This window comes from Scyliorhinus torazame, chromosome 2 (assembly GCF_047496885.1).
Source record: "Scyliorhinus torazame isolate Kashiwa2021f chromosome 2, sScyTor2.1, whole genome shotgun sequence".
NCBI lineage: Eukaryota > Metazoa > Chordata > Chondrichthyes > Carcharhiniformes > Scyliorhinidae > Scyliorhinus > Scyliorhinus torazame.
The window spans coordinates 385,951,758-385,976,484 of NC_092708.1; the positions used below are offsets into that span (position 1 = coordinate 385,951,758).

General features: G+C 51.1%; 1 protein-coding gene across 1 annotated transcript in view; it reads left to right on the forward strand.

Moving 5' to 3' along the window:
• tshr (thyroid stimulating hormone receptor) overlaps positions 1-24,727 on the forward strand; it is a 113,962-nt gene that overhangs the window by 51,920 nt on the left and 37,315 nt on the right. The window contains exons 3-5 of the mRNA XM_072495002.1: positions 4,970-5,044; positions 11,593-11,667; positions 17,121-17,195. Of these exons, the coding sequence (XP_072351103.1) occupies positions 4,970-5,044; positions 11,593-11,667; positions 17,121-17,195 (225 nt within the window). The remainder of the gene's footprint in view (positions 1-4,969; positions 5,045-11,592; positions 11,668-17,120; positions 17,196-24,727) is intronic.

The window sequence follows — 24,727 nt, forward strand, 5'->3', positions numbered from 1 at the left end:
CCCTACCAGCATCAATCATCTTAGTGACCTCCTCGAAAAACTCTATCAAATTAGTGAGACACGACCTCCCCTTCACAAAACCATGCTGCCTCTCACTAATACGTCCATTTGCTTCCAAATGGGAGTAGATCCTGTCTCGAAGAATTCTCTCCAGTAATTTCCCTACCACTGAAGTAAGGCTCACCGGCCTGTAGTTCCCGGGATTATCCTTGCTACCCTTCTTAAACAGAGGAACAACATTGGCTATTCTCCAGTCCTCCGGGACATCCCCTGAAGACAGCGAGGATCCAAAGATTTCTGTCAATCCAAAGATTTCTGTCAATCCAAAGATTTCTGTCAGTTGAAGTCAGCTGACTTTCGGAAGCAATATGGGGGGAGTAATCATGCTAGATGGGGATCTAGCGGGGGTGGGGGGGGGGGGGGGGTGGGGGGGGGGGTGGGGAGGACAACTGGGTTGCTGCTGCAGAGATCGAAGAGGAACTGGTAAAAGAAAAGGTGGTCGGGTCGGGAATGCGCCGCCTGGGGAACGGGTGGGTGCGCGGAACCGGGACGTGGGACTGGCCGAGAGAGGGTGATGGCTAGTTGACAGGGGAGGGGGGCAGGCAGCCCCCCAGTTCGGCTGATCACGTGGAACGTGAGAGGCCTAAATGGGCCGATTAAAAGGGCCCGAGTGTTCGCGCACTTGAAAGGACTGAGGGCAGACGTGGCCATGCTTCAGGAGACGCACCTGAAGGTGGCGGACCAAGTTAAGTTAAGGAAAGGATGGGTGGGACAGGTGTTCCACTCAGGGTTGGATGCAAAGAACAAGGGGGGTGGCCATACTGGTGGGGAAACGGGTGTCATTCGAAGCTAGGAACATTGTAGCAGACAGCAGAGGCAGATATGTGATGGTGAGTGGCAGACTGAAGGGAATGGAGGTCGTGTTGGTTAACGTATATGCCCCGAATTGGGATGATGCGGGATTTATGAAGCGGATGCTGGGACGTATCCCGGACCTGGAGGTAGGAAACCTGATAATGCGGGGGGACTTCAACACCGTGTTGGACCCAGGGTTAGATAGATCTAGATCTAGGACCGGAAGAAGGCCGGCAGCGGCCAACGTGCTTAGGGGGTTTATGGACCAAATGGGGGGAGTGGATCCGTGGCGATTTGTTAAGCCGATGGCCAAAGAGTTCTCCTTCTTCTCCCATGTTCACAAGGTGTACTCCCGGATAGATTTCTTTGTTTTGGGAAGGTCACTGATCTCGAGGGTGGAAGGAACTGAGTACTCAGCCATAGCTGTTTCAGATCATGCCCCACACTGGGTGGACCTGGAACTAGGAGAGGAGAGGGAGCAGCGTTCACTCTGGCGACTGGATGTGGGATTACTGGCGGATGAGGGAGTCTGCGGAAGGGTGCGGGGATGTATCGAAAGGTACCTGGAGGCCAATGACGACGGGGAGGTCCGAGTGGGAGTAGTATGGGAAGCACTAAAGGCGGTGGTCAGAGGAGAGCTGATCTCCATCAGGGCCCACAAGGGGAAAATAGAGGCCAAGGAAAGGGAAAGACTACTGGGGGAGATCTTGAAGGTAGATAAAGAATACGCGGAGGCCCCGGATGAAGGACTATACAGGGAGAGGCGACGACTCCAGACGGAGTTCGACCTGTTGACCACAAGGAGGGCGGAGGCACAGTGGAGGAAGGCACAGGGGATGAGATATGAATATGGGGAAAAGGCGAGTCGCCTGTTGGCCCATCAGCTGCGAAAGAGGACAGCGGCGAGGGAGATAGGGGGAATTAGGGATGAAATGGGAGCTACGGTGCGGAGAGCAGGGAAGATAAACGAGGTGTTTAAGACCTTTTATGAGAGACTATATAGGTCCCAACCCCCGGAGGGAAAAGAGGAGATGCGGCAGTTTTTGGACCAATTAAGGTTCCCGAGGGTGGAGGAGCAGGAGGTGGAAGGCCTGGGGGCGCCGATTGGGGTGGACGAGGTTACCAAGGGGCTGGGGAACATGCAGGCAGGGAAGGCCCCGGGACCAGATGGGTTCCCGGTTGAATTCTATAGAAAATATGTGGACTTGTTGGCCCCGCTGCTGGTAAGGACCTTTAACGAGGCCAGAGAAGGGGGGGACCCTACCCCCGACAATGTCGGAGGCGACGATATCGCTAATCTTGAAGCGGGATAAAGATCCGCTGCAGTGCGGGTCCTATAGGCCTATCTCACTGCTAAATGTGGACACCAAGTTGCTAGCAAAGGTGCTGGCAACGAGGATAGAGGATTGTGTCCCGGGGGTGGTGCACGAAGACCAGACAGGGTTCGTAAAGGGGAGACAACTAAATGTCAACGTGCGACGGCTATTAGGGGTGATAATGATGCCCCCAGCAGAGGGGGAGGCAGAGATAGTGGCGGCAATGGATGCAGAGAAGGCATTTGATAGGGTGGAGTGGGAGTATCTATGGGAGGTGCTGAGGAGGTTCGGGTTCGGGGACGGGTTTGTCAGCTGGGTTAAACTCCTCTATGGGGCCCCATAGTGTGGTCACAGGTCGGCAAAGGTCGGAGTATTTTCGACTACACAGGGGAACAAGACAGGGATGCCCGTTGTCCCCATTACTGTTCGCGTTGGCAATTGAACCTCTGGCCATAGCGTTGAGAGACTCCAGAAAATGGAGAGGGGTGATTAGAGGGGGAGAGGAACACCGAGTGTCACTCTACGCGGATGACCTACTGTTGTATCTGACGGACCCAGTGGGGGGGATGACAGAGGTCATGCAGATATTGAGGGAGTTTGGAAATTTCTCGGGATATAGGCTTAACATGGGAAAGAGTGAGCTTTTTGTGATACACCCTGGGGACCAGAGTAGAGGGATAGATGGCCTACCGCTAAGGAGAGTGGAAAGAAACTTCCGATACCTGGGGATTCAGATAGCCAGGAGCTGGGGACCCTTACACAGACTCAATCTGACATGGCTGGTGGAACAAATGGAAGAGGATTTCAAAAGGTGGGACATGCAGCCGCTGTCACTGGCGGGCAGAGTGCAGACAATTAAGATGATGGTTCTCCCGAGGTTCCTATTTCTGTTCCAATGTCTCCCTATACTGATCACTAAGGCCTTCTTTAAAAAAATAGATAGGAGCATCACGAGCTTCGTGTGGGCAGGGAAGGCCCCGAGGGTAAGGAGGGGGTTCCTACAACGTAGCAGAGACAGAGGGGGACTGGCGTTGCCGAATTTGGGCGACTACTACTGGGCCGCCAATGTGGCGATGATTCGTAAATGGATGATAGAGGGAGAGGGAGCGGCGTGGAAAAGGTTGGAGATGAAGTCCTGCAAAGGGACGAGTTTAAAAGCGCTGGTGACGGCGCCACTACCGCTCTCCCCAAAAAAATTTACCACGAACCCAGTGGTGGCGGCAACATTAAGTATCTGCGGGCAATGGAGATGACAGAGGTGTGTGCTGGGAGCCTCGGTGTGGTCCCCGATCAGGAACAACCATAGGTTTGCCCCAGGGAGGCTGGACGGAGGATTCCTGAGCTGGCACCGGGTAGGAATCAGGAGAGTGGGAGATTTATTTATAGACGGGACGCTTCAGAGCTTGGGAGCGCTTGAGGAAAAGTATAAGCTGCCCCGGGGAAATTTCTTTAGATATATGCAGGTGAGAGCGTTCACGAAACAACTGGTGAGGGAATTTCCGCTGCTCCCGACACAAGGGATCCAGGACAGGGTGCTTTCGGGGGTGTGGGTCGGGGAGGGCAAAGTGTCAGAGATGTACCGGGAGATGAGAGAAGAGGGGAAGGAGTTGGTGGGCGAACTGAAGGGAAAATGGGAAGAAGAGCTCGGGGAGGAGATTGAGGAGGGTTTGTGGGCTGATGCCCTAAGCAGGGTAAATTCCTCTTCCTCGTGTGCCAGGCTTAGCCTGATCCAATTTAAGGTGCTGCATAGAGCACACATAACGGGAGCAAGGTAGAGCAGGTTCTTCGGAGTGGAGGACAAGTGTGGGAAGTGCGGGGGAAGCCCGGCGAACCACACACATATGTTTTGGTTGTGTCCGGCACTGGAGGGGTATTGGAGGGGAGTGACGGGAGTGATCTCGAAGGTGGTGAAGGTCCGGGTCAAGCCGGGCTGGGGGTTAGCTCTATTTGGAGTTGCGGATGAGCCGGGAGTGCAGGAGGCGAAAGAGGCTGATGTCGTGGCCTTTGCGTCCCTAGTACCCCGGCGTAGGATTTTACTCATGTGGAAGGAAGCGAAACCCCCCGGACTGGAGGCCTGGGTAAACGATATGGCGGGGTTCATAAAACTAGAGCAGATGAAGTTTGCGCTGAGAGGATTGGCTCAAGGGTTCACCAGACGGTGGCAATCGTTCCTCTACTACCTAGCGGAACGTTAGAGGGAAGATAGATGGCTAGCAGCAGCAACCCGGGGGGGGGGGGCGGGGCGGCGGGGGGGGGGGGGGGGTAAATTGTTTGGGTTTTTGGAGGGGGAGAGGGCGCGGGGGGAGTATTACTTTGTGTTATTTGGTTAGTTTACCATGTTAGCTACACAATGTTGTGTTGCAGTTATCATGTTACCTTTATTTTGATTTTTTTGATTTGTAAAGGAAAAAATTGTGTTTGAAAACTCGAAGAAAATATATTTTTTAAAAAAATAAAAAATCTGAGATTGATGATTTTTTTGTTAATCAAAGGCATTAAGGGATATTGGACAAAGGTGGGAACATGAAAAGCTATGTTGCAGACCAGGCATGATCCATTTCCTATTGCCTAAGCAACAGAGGGATTTGAAAATACAGATGAGAATTTTGGGGGAGGCGAGAAAAGCAGAGAAAGAAAGAAACGTCAATATCAAGGCGATGTGTAAAATTACTGTGTAGGAACATGAATAAACAAATAGGTATTTGCCTAAATATGGTAATTGAGAAAAATGCATATCCCTCCTGTTTAAAAAGTCTTATCCCACTTCTCACCCCAGCCTTTCTCCATTTCCCTTCCAGATACATTTCTATCGATGCGACACTTCAAAAGGTGGACGCACATGCATTCTTCAATCTAGAAAAAGTCACACACATGTGAGTATCTGTTCACTAAGGCTGCACCCTCCCCAACCCCTGTCCACCCCCCACCTCCCTGGCACCCAAAATTGGCGGGCCGAATAGAAAATGTCAGAGGAGCGTTTTATGAACTGCAGAGCCAAGACTGGTCTATGGAGTTGCGACACAGAACAACCATGGTCCACTTCAGCACGCAACAGGCTGGAGGGGCCCAATAGCCCCCTCCTGGTCTGAGTACAAGCTATCATACTCGGCACCAACTTCTCAAAGGCAACAAGATTTGGGCATTAAATGTTGGCCTTTCCAGCGATGCCCACACCCCATTGACCAATTAAAAAAGAGTTGTGAGAGGCAGTGCAGGATTCCAAATCTGAGGCACCTACCCACCCTCCTTGGCAATCTTGTTGCAGAGAGTGAGGCAGCTACCTATGGATCCAATCCTTCCATGTTTTGTATGTCTTCTTGATATTGAGTCACATGCAGTCTTGAAGTTGCTTCAATTCCCATATGGTTCTAGTAGGATTGCCAACTGTGATTTTGTGTGTTCCTGGAGGTTTTTCCACACACTTTGCCCCCACACTCCAGCCTTTAATCGGCCAACACATCCATCCTTGTGATGCACGACTTTCCAACACCAATTGGAAAGCAAATAGGCTCAAACAGGTCCCCGGAATGAAGAGCTTGTCATATGAGGAGCAGTTGAGGACTCTGGGTCTGTACTTGTTGGAGTTTAGAAAGATGGGGGGGGGGGGGATCTCATTGAAACTTACAGGATACTGCGAGGCCTGGATAGAGTGGACGTGGAGAGGATGTTTCCACTAGTCGGAGAAACTAGAAGCAGAGGAACACATCCTCAGACCGAAGGGACGATCCTTTAGAACAGAGATGAGGAGGAATTTCTTCCGCCAGAGGGTGGTGAATCTGTGGAACTCTTTGCCGCAGACGGCTGTGGAGGCCAAATCCCTGAGTGTCTTTAAGACAGGGATAGATAGGTTCTTGATTAATAAGAGATCAAGAGTTATGGGGAGAAGGCAGGAGAATGGGGATGAGAAACGTATCAGTCATGATTGAATGGCGGAGCAGATGCGATGGACAGAGTAGTCTAATTCCGCTCCTATGTCTTATGGTCTTATGGATGAAGCTTGACTGTCAACCGAATAGCCTTCCCCCCCCCCCATTTTCAATATTTTTACATCTACTAAAGAGAAATATTCAAAGAAAATGACAAAAAAAACCAATACATTTAATGCCCCATGATTTTTCTCCAGGGTTTCACACAGCAGTGTCCTGGAGATAGATCACCCATTACTGGGGAGTCCAGGTCAATGCCGGAGATAACCCCAAGGACTGAGTCAAATATGGAAAGCAATGTAGAAAGATTTATAATTATTTTGCATGATCACATTGGTCAGAAACATTGCCAAGTGCTTCACACCTTCTGTTCCTTTTACATTTCTGTGCTCAGCAAGATGCCACAAAAAACAATGAAATGAAGGCCGAGTTAATCTGTTTGATTCGCAATGTTGATTGATGGGGTGGCGTGGTGGCGCAGTGGTTAGCACTGCTGCCTCATGACGCCGAGGACCCGGGATCGATCGCAGCTCTGGGTCACTGTCCGTGTGGAGTTTGCACATTCTCCCCGTGTCTGCGTGGGTTTCACCCCCACAACCCAAAGATGCGCAGGCTAGGTGGATTGGCCACGCCCAAATTGCCCCTTCACAAAAATAAAATGAATTTCACAAAAGCAATGTCGATTGTGCAACAAAGTTGGCCAGGACACCAGGGAGAAATTCCTACTCTTCTTCAAATGATCCGATGGGATCTGCCTCAGTCACTGGAATAGGTGGGCAGGAACTCCGCTTATCCCTGAAACCCAGCTCCTCTGATACTGCAGCAGTGCATCACCACAGAATTGAAGAGTCAACAAGATCAATGTTCTCATGTTCTGGAGGAAGCTTTGAACCCACAACTTTCGAGTTTGCAGCTGTTAGTCTGTTAGCCTCACCTTTGGTAGCCGTGTCTTCAGCTGCCTCACGTGTACGGAACAAGGTAGATGAGCTTGTGGCCCAGATTGTGACTGGCAGGTATGATGTGGTAGGCATCACAGAGACATGGTTGCAGGGGGTTCAGGACTGGCATTTAAACATCCAGGGATTCACAACCTATCGAAAAGACAGGGAGGTGGGCAGAGGGGGCGGGGTTGCCTTGTTAATTAGGAATGAAATTAAATCAATAGCACTAAACGACATGGGGTCGGATGATGTAGAGTCTGTGTGGGTAGAGTTGAGGAACCACAAAGGCAAAAAAACCATAATGGGAGTTATGTACAGGCCTCCTAACAGTGGCCAGGACCGGGGCACAAAATGCACCACGGAATAGAAAGTGCATGTCAGAAAGGCAAGGTCACAGTGATCATGGGGGACTTCAATATGCAGGTGGACTGGGTAAATAATGCTGCCAGTGGACCCAAGGAAAGGGAATTCATTGAATGTTTACAGGAGGGCTTTTTGGAACAGCTTGTGATGGAGCCCACGAGGGAACAGGCCATTCTGGACTTAGTGTTATGTAATGAGCCAGACTTGATTAAAGATCTTAAAGTAAGGGAGCACTTAGGAGGCAGTGATCATAATATGGTAGAATTCAATCTCCAATTTGAAAGAAAGAAGGTAGAATCAGATGTAAAGGTGTTACGGTTAAATAAAGGTAACTACAGGGGCATGAGGGAAGAACTGATGAAAATCGACTGGGAGCAGAGCCTAGTGGGAAAGACAGTAGAACAGCAATGGCAGGAGTTTCTGGGAGTAATTGAGGACACAGTACAGAGGTTCATCCCAAAGAAAAGAAAGGTTATCAGAGGGGGAATTAGGCAGCCATGGCCGACAAAGGAAGTTAGGGAATGCATCAAAGCAAAAGAGAAAGCCTATAATGTGGCAAAGAGTAGTGGGAAGTCAGAAGATTGGGAAGGCTACAAAAACAAACAGAGGATAACAAAGAGAGAAATAAGGGAAGAGAGGATCAAATATGAAGGTAGGCTAGCCAGTAACATTAGGAATGATGGTAAAAGTTTCTTTAAATACATTAAAAACAAACGGGAGGCAAAAGTTGACATTGGGCCGCTCCAAAATGACGCTGGTAATTTTGTGATGGGAGACAAGGAAATAGCTGAGGAACTAAATAAGTACTTTGCGTCAGTCTTCACAGTAGAAGACATGAGTAATATCCCAACAATTCCGGAGAGTCAGGGGGCAGAGTTGAATATGGTAGCCATCACAAAGGAGAAAGTGCTAGAGAAACTAAGAGGTCTAAAAATTGATAAATCTCCGGGCCCAGATGGACTACATCCTAGAGTTCTAAAGGAGATAGCTGAAGAAATAGTGGAGGCGTTAGTTATGATCTTTCAAAAGTCACTGGAGTCAGGGAAAGTCCCAGAGGATTGGAAAATTGCTGTTGTAACCCCCCTGTTCAAGAAGGGAACAAGAAAAAAGATGGAAAATTATAGGCCAATTAGCCTAACCTCGGTTGTTGGCAAGATTCTAGAATCCATTGTTGAGGATGAGATTTCTAAATTCTTGGAAGCGCAGGGTCAGATTAGGACAAGTCAGCATGGATTTAGTAAGGGGAGGTCGTGCCTGACAAACCTGTTAGAGTTCTTTGAAGAGATAACAAATAGGTTAGACCAAGGAGAGCCAATGGATGTTATCTATCTTGACTTCCAAAAGGCCTTTGATAAGGTGCCTCACGGGAGACAGCTGAGTAAAATAAGGGCCCATGGTATTCGAGGCAAGGTACTAACATGGATTGACGATTGGCTGTCAGGCAGAAGGCAGAGAGTTGGGATAAAAGGTTCTTTTTCGGAATGACAACCGGTGACGAGTGGTGTCCCGCAGGGTTCAGTGTTGGGGCCACAGCTGTTCTCTTTATATATTAACGATCTAGATGACGGGACTGGGGGCATTCTGGCTAAGTTTGCCGATGATACAAAGATAGGTGGAGGGGCAGGTAGTATGGAGGAGGTGGGGAGGCTGCAGAAAGATTTAGACAGTTTAGGAGAGTGGTCCAAGAAATGGCTGATGAAATTCAACGTGGGCAAGTGCGAGGTCTTGCACTTTGGAAAAAAGAATAGAGGCATGGACTATTTTCTAAACGGTGACAAAATTCATAATGCTGAAGTGCAAAGGGACTTGGGAGTCCTAGTCCAGGATTCTCTAAAGGTAAACTTATAGGTTGAGTCCGTAATTAAGAAAGCAAATGCAATGTTGTCATTCATCTCAAGAGGCTTGGAATATAAAAGCAGGGATGTACTTCTGAAGCTTTATAAAGCATTAGTTAGGCCCCATTTAGAATACTGTGAGCAATTTTGGGCCCCACACCTCAGGAAGGACATACTGGCACTGGAGCAGGTCCAGCGGAGATTCACACGGATGATCCCAGGAATGGTTGGCCTAACATACGATGAACGTCTGAGGATCCTGGGATTATATTCATTGGAGTTTAGGAGGTTGAGGGGAGATCTAATAGAAACTTACAAGATAATGAATGGCTTAGATAGGGTGGATGTAGGGAAGTTGTTTCCATTAGCAGGGGAGACTAGGACCCGGGGGCACAGCCTTAGAATAAAAGGGAGTCACTTTAGAACAGAGATGAGGAGAAATTTCTTCAGCCAGAGAGTGGTGGGTCTGTGGAATTCATTGCCACAGAGGGCGGTGGAGGCCGGGACGTTGAGTGTCTTTAAGACAGAAGTTGATAAATTCTTGGTTTCTCGAGGAATTAAGGGCTATGGAGAGAGAGCGGGTAAATGGAGTTGAAATCAGCCATGATTGAATGGTGGAGTGGACTCGATGGGCCGAATGGCCTTACTTCCGCTCCTATGTCTTATGTCTTATGCCTCGGCCCTCAGCTCAGGAACTCCCTCCCTGAACCTCTCCATCTCTCGACCTCTTTGCCCACCTTTAAGGTGATTTTCAAGCCCTACCTCTCCTACCTGACCAAGATTTCGATCAAGGGTCCCACTATCTCCTTCTGTGGCTTGGCGTTAGTTTTTTTTCTGATCGCTCTCCTGCAAAGCGTTTTGGGTTGTTTTATCATGTCATAAGCACTACATAAATATCTAACTATCGAAGGGTCTTACGGACTCAAAATGTTAATTCTGTTTCTCACTCCACAGATACTGCTAGACCTGTTGGCCGGATTTTTCCGGCCATTCCCGCCAAGCGGGATCTTCCAGTTCCGCGTCTGCCACTGCAAAACATGCAGGGGGGGGGGGGGGGGGGGGGGGGGGGTCATGGACAATCCCACCTACTGAGTTTATCCAGCATTTTCTGTTTTTATTCATTGTTGTTGAATAAACAGTTTACAGCCAATGAAATACGCTTTCAAGTGTAGTCACTGTTATAATGTAAGAAACAGGGCAGCCAACTTGCGCACAGGAAACTCCCACAGTTGGCCTTGGCCAGACAATCTGGGACATTGATTGAGGGACCGTTTTTGGCGAGGGCAGCTCCCGCACTCTTCTTCAAAACAGTGCCCCGGGATCTTTTCCAAAATCACAGAATTGTTGCAGCAAAGAGAGAGGCCGTTTGTCCCATTGTGTCTGTGCTGGCCCTTTGAAGAAGCCGTTTACCTGGTGCCACTCCTCATAGCCCGCGTAGTCTTCCTTTTCAGACAATAATCCAATTCCGTCTTTGACGCCTCTATCGAATCTGCCTCCACCGCACTCTGTGGCAGCACCTTCCAGATCCCAAACACTCACTCCGTGAAAAGATTTTTCCTCATGTCTTCATTGCTTCTTTATCCAAATTCCCTGAAATTTGTGCTCCCTGGGTTTTGACCTTTCCACCAATGGGAAGAGTTTCTCTCCATCTGCTCCGTCCAGCCCCCTCCTCCATCAAATCTCCTCTGCATCGTCTCTTCAAGGAAACCCGTCCCGACCTCTCCAATCCATCTACGTAACTGAAGTTCTTCATCCCTGGAACCATTCTCATAAACCTTCTCTGCACTCTGTCTAATGCCTTCACATCTTTCCCAAAGTGTGACTCCCAGAACTGGCCATCCACGCGAGCAGGCAACTGAAAGCTCAGTTTAACATTTCATCAAAAGACAGCACCTTCGGCAGTGCGGAATTCCCTCAGTGCTACACTGGAGATTTTCATGCTGAGTTCCTGAAATGAGACTTGACCCCAAAACTTTCCAATTCAGAGGCAAGTGTGCTACCAGCTGAGCTACAAATTAACCATGGCTCCCCACTCCTGATCACTATTCGCTGATCCCTGCTGAAAGGTTTATCTGTCGGGAGGTCAGGTGGGTCCAGGATTGGAGTTGGATGTGATGCTGTTCATGGCCTGCTAACAGTTACAGTCTCGGCTAACACATGGATACTTGGCTGAGGTATTAAAGAATGAACAGTGCCTCTCACTGCCTCTTAATGATCAGAGCCATGTGGGGATCATGAAAGCTCCAAGCTTAGATCCCCAATCTGTACTATCCCTTCGGAGGAGAAGGAATTAAGATGGAGAAATTACAATAACAGAGAGACACCAATAATATGTTGTGTTTTTGTTTTGAAACAGAGAGATACGGAACGCAAAGAATTTGAGTCACATTGACATAGATGCTTTCAAGAATCTCCCAATTCTTAAATACCTGTGAGTACAGCAAAACAGAGATGAATGCCTGTCGAGGCTCTGTGTTATTATTAATAGATAATTGGGTGGCACTGTAGATATAAAGGGTGCAGGAGGTGCACAAGGGAAACCAACATATGGGCAGCACGGTAGCATTGTGGATAGCACAATTGCTTCACAGCTCCAGAGTCCCAGGTTTGTTTCCCGGCTTGGGTCGCTGTCCGTGCGGAGTCTGCACGTTCTCCCCGTGTGTGCGTGGGTTTCCTCCGGGTGCTCCGGTTTCCTCCCACAGTCCAAAAATGTGCAGGTTAGGTGGATTGGCCATGCTAAATTGCCCTTAGTGTCCAAAATTGCCCTTAGTGTTGGGTGGGGTTACCGGGTTATGGGGACAGGGTGGAGGTGTGGGCTTGGGCAGGGTGCTCTTTCCAAGAGCCGGTGCAGACTCGATGGGTCGAATGGCCTCCTTCTGCACTGTAAATTCTATGATTCTATGAGGTGTCAACCTGGTGAAGCTACAACACAGGACTAGTTGTCTGCCGAACAGCATAAGCAGCAAGTGATGGGCAAAGCTAAGCGATTCTGTAGCCAATGGATAAGATCTATGTTCTGCAGTCCTGCCACATCCAGTCGTGAATGGTGGTGGACAATTAACTCGCTGGAGGAGGAGGCTCAACAAATATCTCCACCCTCAGTGATGAAGGAGCCCAGCACATCTGCGCAAAAGACAAGGCTGAGGCATTCGCAATCATTTTCAGCCAGATGTGTCGAGTGGATGAACCATCTCGGTCTCCTCCAGAGGCCCCCAGCATCACAGATGTCAGTCTTCAGCCAACTCGATTCTCCCCACGTGATATCAAGAAATGGCTGAAGGCATTGGATACTGCAAAGGCTCTGGGCCCTGAAAATATTCCGGCAATAGTACTGAAGACTTGTGCTCCAGAACTTGCCGCACCCCTAGCCAAGCTGTTCCAGTACAGCTACAACACTGGATTCCTTTCTACCTGGCAATGTGGAAAATTGCCCAGGTGTGTCCTGTATACTAAAAGTACCTATTATCACCCCAACAACCTACTCAATCATCAGTAAAGTGATGGAAGGGTCATCAACAATGCTATCAAGCAGCACTTACTCAGCAATAACCTGCTCACTGATGCTCAATTTGGGTTCTGCCAGGGTCACTCAGCTCCTGACCTCATTATAGCCTGAACTCCAGAGGTGAGGTGAGAGTGACTGTCCTTGACATCAGGGCAGCATTTAATCGAGTATAGCTAAACTGGAGTCAATGAAAATTGAGGAGAAAGCTCTCCACTGGTAGGAGTCATACCTGGTACAAAGGAAGATGGTTGTGTTGTTGGAGGTCAATCATCTCAGTCTGGGGACATCATTGCAGGGGTTCCTCAGGGTAGTTGATGTACCATCAATGACCACAAGACGAATGGTGAACTATTGTGCTTTATTGTGCTAGCTGTAAAGCCTCCGGCAGCTGGTCCCAAGAATGGGGGCAGTGCAGGAGAGCATACACTTTTATACAGAGCCTGCTGGGTGGAGCCAGCAGGCCGGATTTACTGTAATGACTGGAGTACACTGGCAGTGTACCGTAATACATGTAATGTATGTTCAGTGGTTTACCACATTCACCCCCTGTTTAAAAAAGAGTCCAGCGGGGATGAAGCGAAGTTACAGGTTGAGTCTGTCGGGGCCTTGGACCTTCCGCCGCGATCGCTTCAGCTCCGGCTGTGGTGTAGGCGCCGACGTGGGTACCTGCGACTCCGGGAGCGTGTTGTCCTCTCCTTCTTCACCCAGTAGTTGAGCCGATGGGGGGGGGCGGGCGCCGCCGGGGCGGGGGGTGGCGGTGATAGGCATTGGTGGGGGGGGGAAACGGTGCAGGGGCGGGGGTGGCGGTGGTTGCCACCGGAGGGGGGGGGGGGGGAGACGGTACCAGATCGGGGATGGTGGTGATGGTGGATGGGGAACCAGCGGGTGCCAGGTCCCGGAGGGAGACTTTGTCCTGCCACCCGTCATGGTGTGCCACGTAGGCATACTGCGGGTTCGCATGGAGGAGGAGGACTTTTTTGACGAGGGGGGTCTGATTTATGGCTCCTCGCATGCTTCCTGAGGAGGACGGGCCCAGGAACTGTCAGCCAGGTCAGAAGCGAGACCCCGGAGGTGGACCTCCTGGGGAAGGCAAACACATGACCAACTCTTGAGCTCTCCAGGGGCTGTTACTGGCCTTAATGACCCCCTCCCGCAGAAGTCGTTGGACCTCCGACCTGATAAAGGCACTGTACCGTCTGCTCCTCGTGGCGACGGGCTTACAGTCCGGGGTGAAGTTTGCGACGAGCGAGGGTGGATCGACCTTAAGGGTCGTGAGGCCACAGACGGTGAGGGGGGGGGCAGGGGTCCGATGAACTTTAGGGTGAGGCTCTGGAGGTGGCACTGGAAATCGAGACCCAGTATTAAGGCAGCGCAGAGATGGGGGAGGACGTAGAGTCTGAAGTGACTGTACTCTATGCCCTGTACCGAGAGGGTCGCGACGCAGTACCCCCGGATCTGTACGGAATGGGATCCGGAGGCCAGGGAGATTTTCTGGGTCATGGGGAGATCCGGGAGGGAGCAGCGCCTTACCGTAGCTGGGTGTATGAAACTCTCCGTGATCCCGGAATCGAAGAGGCAGGTCGTCTCGTGCCCGTTGATCCGTACGGTCATTGTAGCGGTCGCGAGGTTGCGAGGCCGCGACTGGTCGAGGGTGATGGAGGTGAGCTGCGGAAGATGGTGAGAGGGCTGGTCGGAGGTGGCAGGGGTCCTGGGGTACGTTCCAAGATGACGCCAAAGATGGCGGTGTCCACGGGGCGCACATGGCGGGCGACGTCCAAGATGGCGGCGCTCATGAGTCGCACGAAGCGGGCGGCGGCGAAGATGGCGGCGCCCCTGGATCGCACATGGGGTATGTAGCGGTAGCAATGCTGGGCCTAGAAACGGCAGCGACTGATCGAGCCTGGCAAACGGTGACGAAGTGGCCCTTCTTACCACACCCGTTGCAGGTCGCGCTCCGTGCTGGGCAGTGTTGTCTGGGGTGCTTGCTCTGGCCACAAAGGTAGCATTTGGGGCCTCCGGAGTTAGCTGGCTGCCGCGCGGCACAGGCGTGCGGTGCACCCGGGTCGGATAATGGCGGGGCTCATGACGGCCACGAGGGTGCCGCGCGATCGGAGGTGTAGGACTCCAGGTTGCGGGAGGCCACCTCTAAGGAGTGTGCGAGCTGTACAGTCTCTGTGAGGCCGAGTGTACCCCCTTCTAATAAGCGCTGGTGGATGTAGTTGGACTTAATGCCGGTGACATAGGCGTCCCTGATCAGCAGCTCCATGTGTTGGACTGCCGACACCACCTGGCAAGCGCCGTTTCTGCCAAGTAGCCGCAAGGCACGCAGGAAATCGGCCTGAGACTCCCCGGGGAGTTGCCGTCTCGTGGCCAGGAGGTGCCTTGCGAACACCTGGTTTACAGTCCTGATATACTGTCCTTTCAGTAGTTCTATAGCCTTCGTGTAGGTGGTAGTGTCCCGAATGAGGAGGAAGAATCGTGGGCTCACCCGTGCGTAGACTAGTTGGAGCTTCTGTGGGTTTAAGATTACTTCAGTGGATGCTCTGAGATGTCCTTCGAAGCAGGCTAGCCAGTGCTCGAAAGTCGCTGTGGCGTCGGCTGCGTGTGGGTTCAGCTCCAGGCGATCCGGCTTGAGTAAGATGTTCATCTTCAAAATTCTAGCACAATAAATTGATGCACCATCAATGACCACGAGACGAATGGTGAACTATTGTGGCTTTATTGTGCTAGCTGTAAAGCCTCCGGCAGCTGGGCCCAAGAATGGGGGCAGTGCAGGAGAGCGTACACTTTTATACAGAGCCTGCTGGGTGGAGTCAGCAGGCCGAGACTTACTGTAATGACTGGAGTACCTCTTCATTCGCCTGAGGAAGGAGCAGCGCTCCGAAAGCTAGTGACATCGAAACAAACCTGTTGGACTTTAACCTGGTGTTGTAAAACTTCTTACTGTGCCCAAAGAGTGGTAATGGAAGGTGGAACTTGGCTAAATTTAGATTTAGATTTATTGTCACGTGTACCGAGGTACAGTGAAAAGTATTGTCCTGCGTACAGTCCAGGCAGATCGTTCTATACATGAAAAACTTTGGACAAATGATAAATACACAATGTAAATACATAGACACAGGCATCGGGTGAAGCTTACGGAGTGCAGTACTACTCAGTCGGGAAGATGTGCCCATAAGAGAGTCATCCAGGAATCTGGTAACAGCGAGAAGAAGCTCTTTTTGAATCTGTTCTCAGACTTTTGTATCTCCTGCCCGATGGAAGAGGTTGGAATAGAGAATAACCCGGCTGGAAGGGGTCTTTGATTACGCTGCCTGTTTTCTTAAGGCTGCGGGAGGTGTAGATGGAGTCAATGGATGGGAGGGGGGTTCGCATGATGGACTGGGCAGTGTTCACGACTCTCTGAAGTTTCTTGCGGTCCTGGTCCGAGCAGTTGCCATACCAGGCTGTGATGCAGCCAGATAGGATTTCATAGATTTCATAGAATTTACAGTGCAGATGGAGGCCATTCGGCCCATCGAGTCTGCACCGGCTCTTGGAAAGAGAAACCTACCTAAGGTCCACACCTCCACCCTAGCCCCATAACCCAGTAACCCCACCCAACACTATGGGCAATTTTGGACACTAAGGGCAATTTGGCATGGCCAATCCACCTAACATGCACATCTTTGGACTGTGAGAGGAAACCGGAGCACCCGGAGGAAACCCACGCACACACGGGGAGGATGTGCAGACTCCGCACAGACAGTGATCCAAGCCGGAATCGAACCTGGGACCCTGGAGCTGTGAAGCAATTGTGCTATCCACAAGGCTACCGTGCTTTCTATGGGGCATCTGTAAAAATTGGTAAAAGTCGGTGTGGACATGCTGAATTTCCTTAATTCCCTGAGGAGCTATAGGCGCTGTTGTGCTTTCTTGGTGGTAGCGTCGACGTGGGTGGACTAGGACAGATTGTTGGTGATGTGCACCCCTCGGAATTTGAAGCTGTCAACCATCTCCACCTCGGCCCCGTTGATGCCGACAGGGGTGCGTACGACACTTTGCTTCCTGAAGTCAATGACCAGCTCTTTAGTTTTGCTAACGTTGCGGGAGAGATTGTTGTCGTTGCACCACGTCACTAGATTCTTTATCTCCCTCCTGTACTCTGACTCATTGTTGGTCAAGATCCGACCCACTACGGTCGTGTCATCAGCAAACTTGTAGATGGAGTTGGAGTTGAATCTTGCCTCACAATGACTAGACTGAACTGGTTGGGTGTTGAATGAACTGTTCCTGTACTGTATATTCCATACAATTCTATGTAAATTGTGTTTGCAGATAGGAAATTGAGTTGAAAAACTAGGCTCCATTAAAAAGTTTAATGTCTGCTCTGATTTCAGGGGCATTTTCAACACTGGGTTGAACATATTTCCTGACCTGACGAAAATCCATTCCAATGATGTAAACTTCTTGTTGTGAGTAGTTCCACGTCGATAGTTGCGGATACTAAACTAACCAACACAGCTCTAGGATGAGGGACTTAAGACACGTCGGGCCTTCAGAGTCTTTACGAAAGAGTGATCCACTCCACATGGTTGACAAAATGTCTGTGTTTGAGGATTTTTAATTTACCTGGGTACTCTGAAATACAAGGCTCTTTCACTCCATTATCAATGACTTTAAAATACATGAAGCAGTCACAAATGCAATGGTGGGGGTGAGGTGAGAAAGGGCAACTTTGACCTAATCTGCCTAGTGGGAACTCGACAGTCCTCGACAGGGGCATCACGGTAGCACAAGTGGATAGCACCGTTGCTTCACAGCGCCAGGGTCCCAGGTTCGATTCCCCACTGGGTCACTGTCTGTGCGGAGTCTGCACGTTCTCCCCGCATCTGCGTGGGTTTCCTCCGGGTGCTCCGGTTTCCTCCCACAGTCCAAATACGTGCAGGTTAGGTGGATTGGCCATGATAAATTGCCCTTAGTGACCAAAAAGGTTAGGAGGGGCTATTGGGTTACGGGAACAGGGTGGAAGTGAGGGCTTAAGTGGGTCGGTGCAGACTCGATGGGCCGAATGGCCTCCTTCTGCACTGTACGTTCTATGCTCTATGTCCTTCAGTGGGGTTTAAGGTTTGGGCTGGGTGTAGAACAATTGCCAAAATCACAACACCAGGTTTTATTTTCCATTGACTTGGAAAATAATGCCAAGATTCTATTTTCAAGACAAGGAATTTGACATTGAGACGAGGAAACATGTCTTCAAAACAAGTTTGAACCATTGTGCTCTCTGAACTTCAATGTAAAGATTGAGCGCAGTGAAAAACTGTCTGCCAATTCACCCCTAACCTGGTTCACACTGCTGGTGGAGACTAGTTTCACCCCCTGCACAGTGTCCAGTTTGGACGGATTTGGTCAGAAGTATCCACTTAGTCCTCTGCATTACTGGTGGAGTCTCCCCCTCTTGGTGGTCTTCTAATCTGTTGGCTCAATGCCTTCGTTATCGATCAGCCGTGATTTAATTGTATAGCGTACCAGGCTCAAGGGGCCGAATGGCCTACTCCTGCTCCTATGTTCCGACTGATGATCACTTGGGGACTTTAGATATTGGTGGTTGATATGGAATGCAAAGTATTGACACAAAGTGGGCACGCCAACACACATGATCAACTCTGTCGGAATCCTGGTATTAGTCATGGCAAACACGTATGTACAAAGCAGGAAATGCAACAGTGCTAACATGTCATGAACCACACATTCTAGTCCCTCATGGGCAATGGCATCACTGACAATCTAAACACAGGGCAGTTGCACATGTTGGTCAATTCATGGTCACTGCCCCAGCACTGAAAGGTTAATGCCCTTCTACATCACTCAGGCATCACTGTGGCAAAGGCAGGGATGTGGAGTTAGATCACAGGTCAGCCATGATCTCATTGAATGGTGGAACAGGCTCGAGTGTTAAGTGACCTCCTCCTGCCCCATCGAGGTCTGAATGAAATTCACTCCATACCGTCATTTAGTGAAATGTGGCAAATTCAGCACTGTTTGAAATAAAAAGAGGTCGATACCAGTGGAATGGAATTTGCACAGGGACTTCCCCCAACCTTGGAGAAGTGATGCAGAGGCCTGTTTTTTCTGGATTCCCGCCGATCTTGCTCCAGAGTTACACCAGGAAGCAGGAGATCCCACAACCTCCCCCATCCTGTGGGAATTTTATACAACTTCTTGTCAATTACAAAATCTTCGCGGTTAATTTTCTTTGGAGTCCTTCGCAGAGCGAAAGTAAGGGAAAAGAGGCCACTCCAAACTCCCAATAAAATCATTAATATATCGATATATTTATATCCTTTAAAATGTTTCTAATATAAAAGAATTATGTGTGAGTATATCAGTCCAGACACTGTTCATGCCAAGTTTTGCATTGCACTTGGAAAGGGTTCAAAGTAAAGAATTGCAAATGCCACAGCCACAATCTACAATCTCTTACCTGACTTGTGTATGAACTCATCCAGTGTTAACGTAACACCAGCACGAGGGCTAACCTTAGCAGCAGGATTTCCACTCATGTGAATCCAGAGAAGGTGTGGACTGTGATTAGAGCCCAAGCAGTTTGAGGTGAGTTAATCCTGTGGTAGTCTGTGTTAGGAGGATTACGGTACCTAGTAATGCCGGAATACCATTGGTGGAGAATGTACCTGTTCCCATTAGATAAGCTTGCATGTTAGCTCCGCCTTGCAAGGCGGGTTATAAGAGCCCGTGCTGCCCCAGCAGCTTCCTTCTGTACCTGCGCTGCTGGGGGAAACATCTAGCGTATTAAAGCCTTCAATTGTCTCCAATCTCGTTTCTGAGGTTATTGATTGTGCATCAATTTAATACGCTAGATTTGAAAGGATGGAGCTCCGAATCAAGCCAGAGTGTCTGCAAATCAGCTACCACGCGGCAAACTCAGCGGCAACCTTCAAGCACTGGCTGGCGTGTTTTAACGGATATCTCGGAACGGCCGAAAACACACCCACGGGAGAACAGAAACTGCAAGTCCTGCACTCGAGGGTGAGCCCAGAAATTTACACCCTCATCGAGGACGCGGACGACTTCGATGCAGCAATGGAGTTGCTGAAAGGACATTATATTCAGACGGTAAACCAGGTCTACGCCTGACATCTGCTAGCGACGAGGCGACAAATCCCTGGGGAATCGCTGGAAGAATTCTACCGTGCGCTCCTGGTGTTGGGGAGAAACTGCAGCTGCCCGCAAGTTTTGGCGAGCGACCACACAGACCTTTTGATCCGGGACGCTTTCGTTGCAGGTATGCTGTCCTCCCAAATCCGCCAGCGATGGCTGGAGAAAGACGCCCTAGGCCTCAAGGAGGCACGGCCCCTTGCCGGCTCCCTGGATGTGGCCTCCCGAAATGCCCGCGCTTACGTCCCCCACCGCGCGGCAGCCCCCTGGGCAGCGTGGAACCCCCCCCCGCCCCCCCCCCCGGGGCCGACCGAGACATCTCCCATCCCCCCACAAGCTTGTGCTGCAAGACAGCCTGGCCACCCCGGGGGCCCTGCTGCTATTTTTGCGGGCAGGCCAAGCACCCCCGGCAGCGCTGTCCGGCCCACTCATCCACCTGCAAGGGATCCGGTAGAAAGGGCCACTTTGCGCCGGTATGCCAGGCCCGGGTGGTCACTGCGGTCTCCGGTGGCGAATGCGGACCGCCACCACAATCCTCTCCACGGTCCCCGTGCGGCCAGCGGATGCCGCCATCTTCCTCCTCCAGGGCCACGTGCAGCCTCTGGGCGCCACCATCTTGTCCCGCGGACGCCACGTGCGATGGATGGGCGCCGCCATTCTGTGCACCCCCAGCCCATGTGCGACCAATGGGCGCCGCCATCTTGGATGGACTCCCAAGACCCCAGCTCGGCTGACCACACACTGCCCGAAGAGAACATTCAACTGCTGCCACGAGTAGCCTCGGTGACCCTGGACCAGTCTCGGCCCCGAGCACTATCGACTGCTACGACGACGATGCTTATCAATGAGCTTGAAACGTCCTGCCTAATCGACTCTGGGAGCACGGAGAGCTTCATACACCCCGAAACGGTAAGACGCTGTTTTCTCCCCGTCCACCACGTTAATCAAAAAAGCGCCCTGGCCTCCGGATCTCACTCAGTAGAGATCAAGGAGTTTTGTATAGCTAACCTCACAGTCCAAGGAAGGGAGTTCAAAAACTACCGACTCTACGTCCTTCCCCACCTCTGCGCGGCCACACTCCTGGGATTGGATTTTCAGTGTAACCTCCAAAGTCTAACGTTCAAATTCGGCGGCCCTATACCCCCCTCACTGTCTGCAGCCTCGCAACCCACAAGGTCGATCCGCCCTCCCTGTTTGCGAACCTCACCCCGGATTGCAAACCTGTCGCCACCAGGAGAAGACGGTACAGTGCCCAGGACCGGATCTTTATTAGGTCAGAGGTCCAACGGTAACTGAAGGAAGGTGTCATTGAAGCTAGCAACAGTCCCTGGAGAGCTCAAGTAGTGGTGGTAAAGACCGGGGAGAAGCATAGGATGGTCATCGACTCCAGTCAGACCATCAACAGGTTTACGCAGCTGGACGCGTACCCTCTCCCCCGCATATCCGACCTGGTCAACAGGATCGCGCATTACAAGGTCTTCTCCATGGTGGATCTTAAGTCCGCCTACCACCAGCTCCCCATCTGCACTAGTGACCGCAAATATACTGCCTTCGAAGCAGATGGGCGGCTCTACCACTTCTTAAGGGTTCCCTTCGGTATCACTAACGGGGTCTCGGTCTTCCAGCGAGAGATGGAACGAATGGTTGACTGGTACGGTTTACGGGCCACATTCCCGTACCTCGATAACGTCACCATCTGTGGCCATGACCAGCAGGACCACGACATCAACCTCCGAAAATTCCTCCAAACCGCAAAAATCCTTAACCTTACATATAACAAGGATAACTGTGTGTTTAGCACCGATCGCCTAGCCATCGTCGGCTACGTAGTGCGAAATGGAGTTATAGGCCCCAACACTGAACGCATGCACCCCCTTATGGAGTTCCCCCTCCCTCACTGCTCCAAGGCCCTGAAGCGCTGCCTAGGCTTTTTTTCTTACTATGCCCAGTGAGTCCCCAACTATGCGGACAAGGTCCGTCCCCTAATCCAATCCACAGTTTTTCCCCTGTCGATAGAGGTCCGTCAGGCCTTCAGCCGCATCAAAGCAGACATTGCAAAGGCCACGATGCACGCCATCGACGAGTCCCTCCCCTTCCAGGTCAAGAGCGACGCATCCGACGTAGCTCTGGCCGCCACCCTCAATCAAGCGGGCCCGTGGCCTTCTTCTCACGCACCCTCCACACCTCCGATATCCGCCATTTCTCAGTCGAAAAGGAGGCCCAGGCCATAGTAGAAACTGTGCGACATTGGAGGCATTACCTGGCCGGCAGGAGATTCACTCTCCTCACTGACCAACGGTTGGTTGCTTTCATGTTCGATAATGCACAGAGGGGCAAGATAAAAAACGACAAGATCTTACGGTGGAGGATCGAACTCTCCACCTACAACTATGAGATCTTGTATCGTCCCGGGAAGCTAACCAAGCCTCCTGATGCCCTATCCCGTGGCACATGTGCCAATGCACAAGTGGACCGCCTCCGAGCTCTCCATGAGGACCTCTGCCACCCAGGGGTTGTCATGATATCCACAACAGCATATCACGGTGCAATCACACACACACTGATGGGCAGGCAGTTGGACCAACCAGCACACACATAACATCGCAGCCAATCACCAGTGAGAGCACACACACTATAAAACAGGGAACACCACAGTTCCCGCTCATTCTACCAGGAGATAGCTCAGAGCACAGAGCTCCCAGCGTGCCACTCAGACATAGTCCATGTGCTGAGTGCCTCACTAAGATAGTGATAGGTCTGGGTCCACAGGTTAGCTGGTGAAGCACGTACCCAAGCCAGCAGTTAGTTGTTACCGTTGTTTATACAATAAAACAGAGTTGTACCATCTACAGCCGTGTTGGATCATTTGTGCATCGGAACACGCAACACGACAGGGATCACTCGATTTTTCCACTTCATCAAGACCCGCAATCTGCCCTACTCCATCGAGGAGGTCAGGACAGCCACCAGGAATTGCCAAATCTGCACGGAGTGCAAGCCGCACTTCTACAGGTCAGAGAAAGCGCACCTGATAAAGGCTTCCCGTCCCTTTGAACGCCTCAGTCTGGATTTCAAAGGCCCACTCCCCTCCACCGACCGCAACACGTACTTCCTGAACGTGATTGACGAGTACTCCCGGTTCCCTTTCGCCATCCCCTGCCCCGACATGACCGCAACCACCATCATAAAAGCCCACCACAGTATCTTTACCCTGTTCGATTTCCCCGTCTACATACACAGCGATAGGGGGTCCTCCTTTATGAGCGACGAACTGCGTCAATTCCTGCTCAGCAAGGGCATTGCCTCGAGCAGGACGACCAGTTACAACCCCCGGGGAAATGGACAGGTAGAGAGGGAGAACGGAACGGTCTGGAAGACCGTCCTACTGGCCCTGCGGTCCAGGAATCTCCCAGTCTTCCGCTGACAGGAAGTCCTCCCGGATGCCCTCCACTCCATCCGGTCACTGCTGTGTACCACGACCAACCAAACACCTCACGAATATCTCCTTGTCTTCCCTCGGAAGTCCTCCTCTGGGACCTCGCTCCCAACCTGGCTGGCAGCTATGGGACCCGTCCTGCTCCAAAAACACGTGCGGGTGCACAAATCGGACCCATTGGTCGAGAGGGTCCATCTCCTCCACGCTAACCCTCAGTACGCTTACGTGGCGTACTCCGACGGCCAACAGGATACGGTCTCCCTACGGGACCTGGCGCCTGCTGGATCCCCACACACACACCCGCCACCAGCCCCACCCTCCCTCCCACCGGCGCACCCCACAGCCGCCCCCTTCCCAGGTGGATCGGTTCTTTCACCTGCCCCATCTAGGCCCTGCCCACCGGCGCACCCCACAGCTGCCCCCTTCCCAGGCCAGTCGGCCCTTCCACCGGCCACGACTTGGGGTGATGAAGCTGCCACAGAAGCCAAAACCACGCTCCCTGAGTCACAGACGCCTGAACCTCCACTGACATCACCACCAAAGCTACGACGATCGCAGAGAACAACCAGGGCCCCTGATCGACTAATTGCTTCCTTTTGAAATGTACATTACTGTTATAAATAGTTATAAGTTGTAATGAGGCAAAAAGCTGTACGGTACCTTCATAACTATAACTTCTACCACTTCTACCATGTTGTAATACAAAGCCACAACCCTTGCCGGACTCTTTAACAGGGGGTGAATGTGGTAGTCTGTGTGAGGAGGATTATGGTACCTAGTAATGCCGGAATACCATTGGTGGAGAATGTACTTGTTCCCATTGGATAAGCTTGCATGTTAGCTCCGCCTTGCAAGGCGGGGTATAAGAGCCCGTGCTGCCCCAGCAGCTTCCTTCTGTACCTGCGCTGCTGGGGGAAACATCTAGCGTATTAAAGCCTTCAATTGTCTCCAATCTCGTTTCTGAGGTTATTGATCGTGCATCAAACCCCAACTGGTGTTAACAGTCAACCTAATTTGAATATCCAAGATCAATTGTAAGGACGGATATCACCACTCATTGGCCATTGAGGTTGGTGGTGCAGGATTAAAAGGTTGTTTATAATAATCTTTATTAGTGTCACAAGTACGTTAACACTGCAATGAAGTTACTGTGACAATCTCCTAGTCGCCACATTCCGGCACCTGTTCGGGTACACAGAGGGAGAAATCAGAATGTCCAATTCACCTAACAGCACGTCTTTCGGGATTTGTGGGAGGAAACCGGAGCAGCCGGAGGAAACCCACGCAGACACGGGGAGAAGGTGCAGACTCCGCACAGACAGTGACTCAAGCCGGGAATCGAACCTGGGACCCTGGAGCTGTGAAGCAACAGTGCTGACCACTGTGCTACCGTGC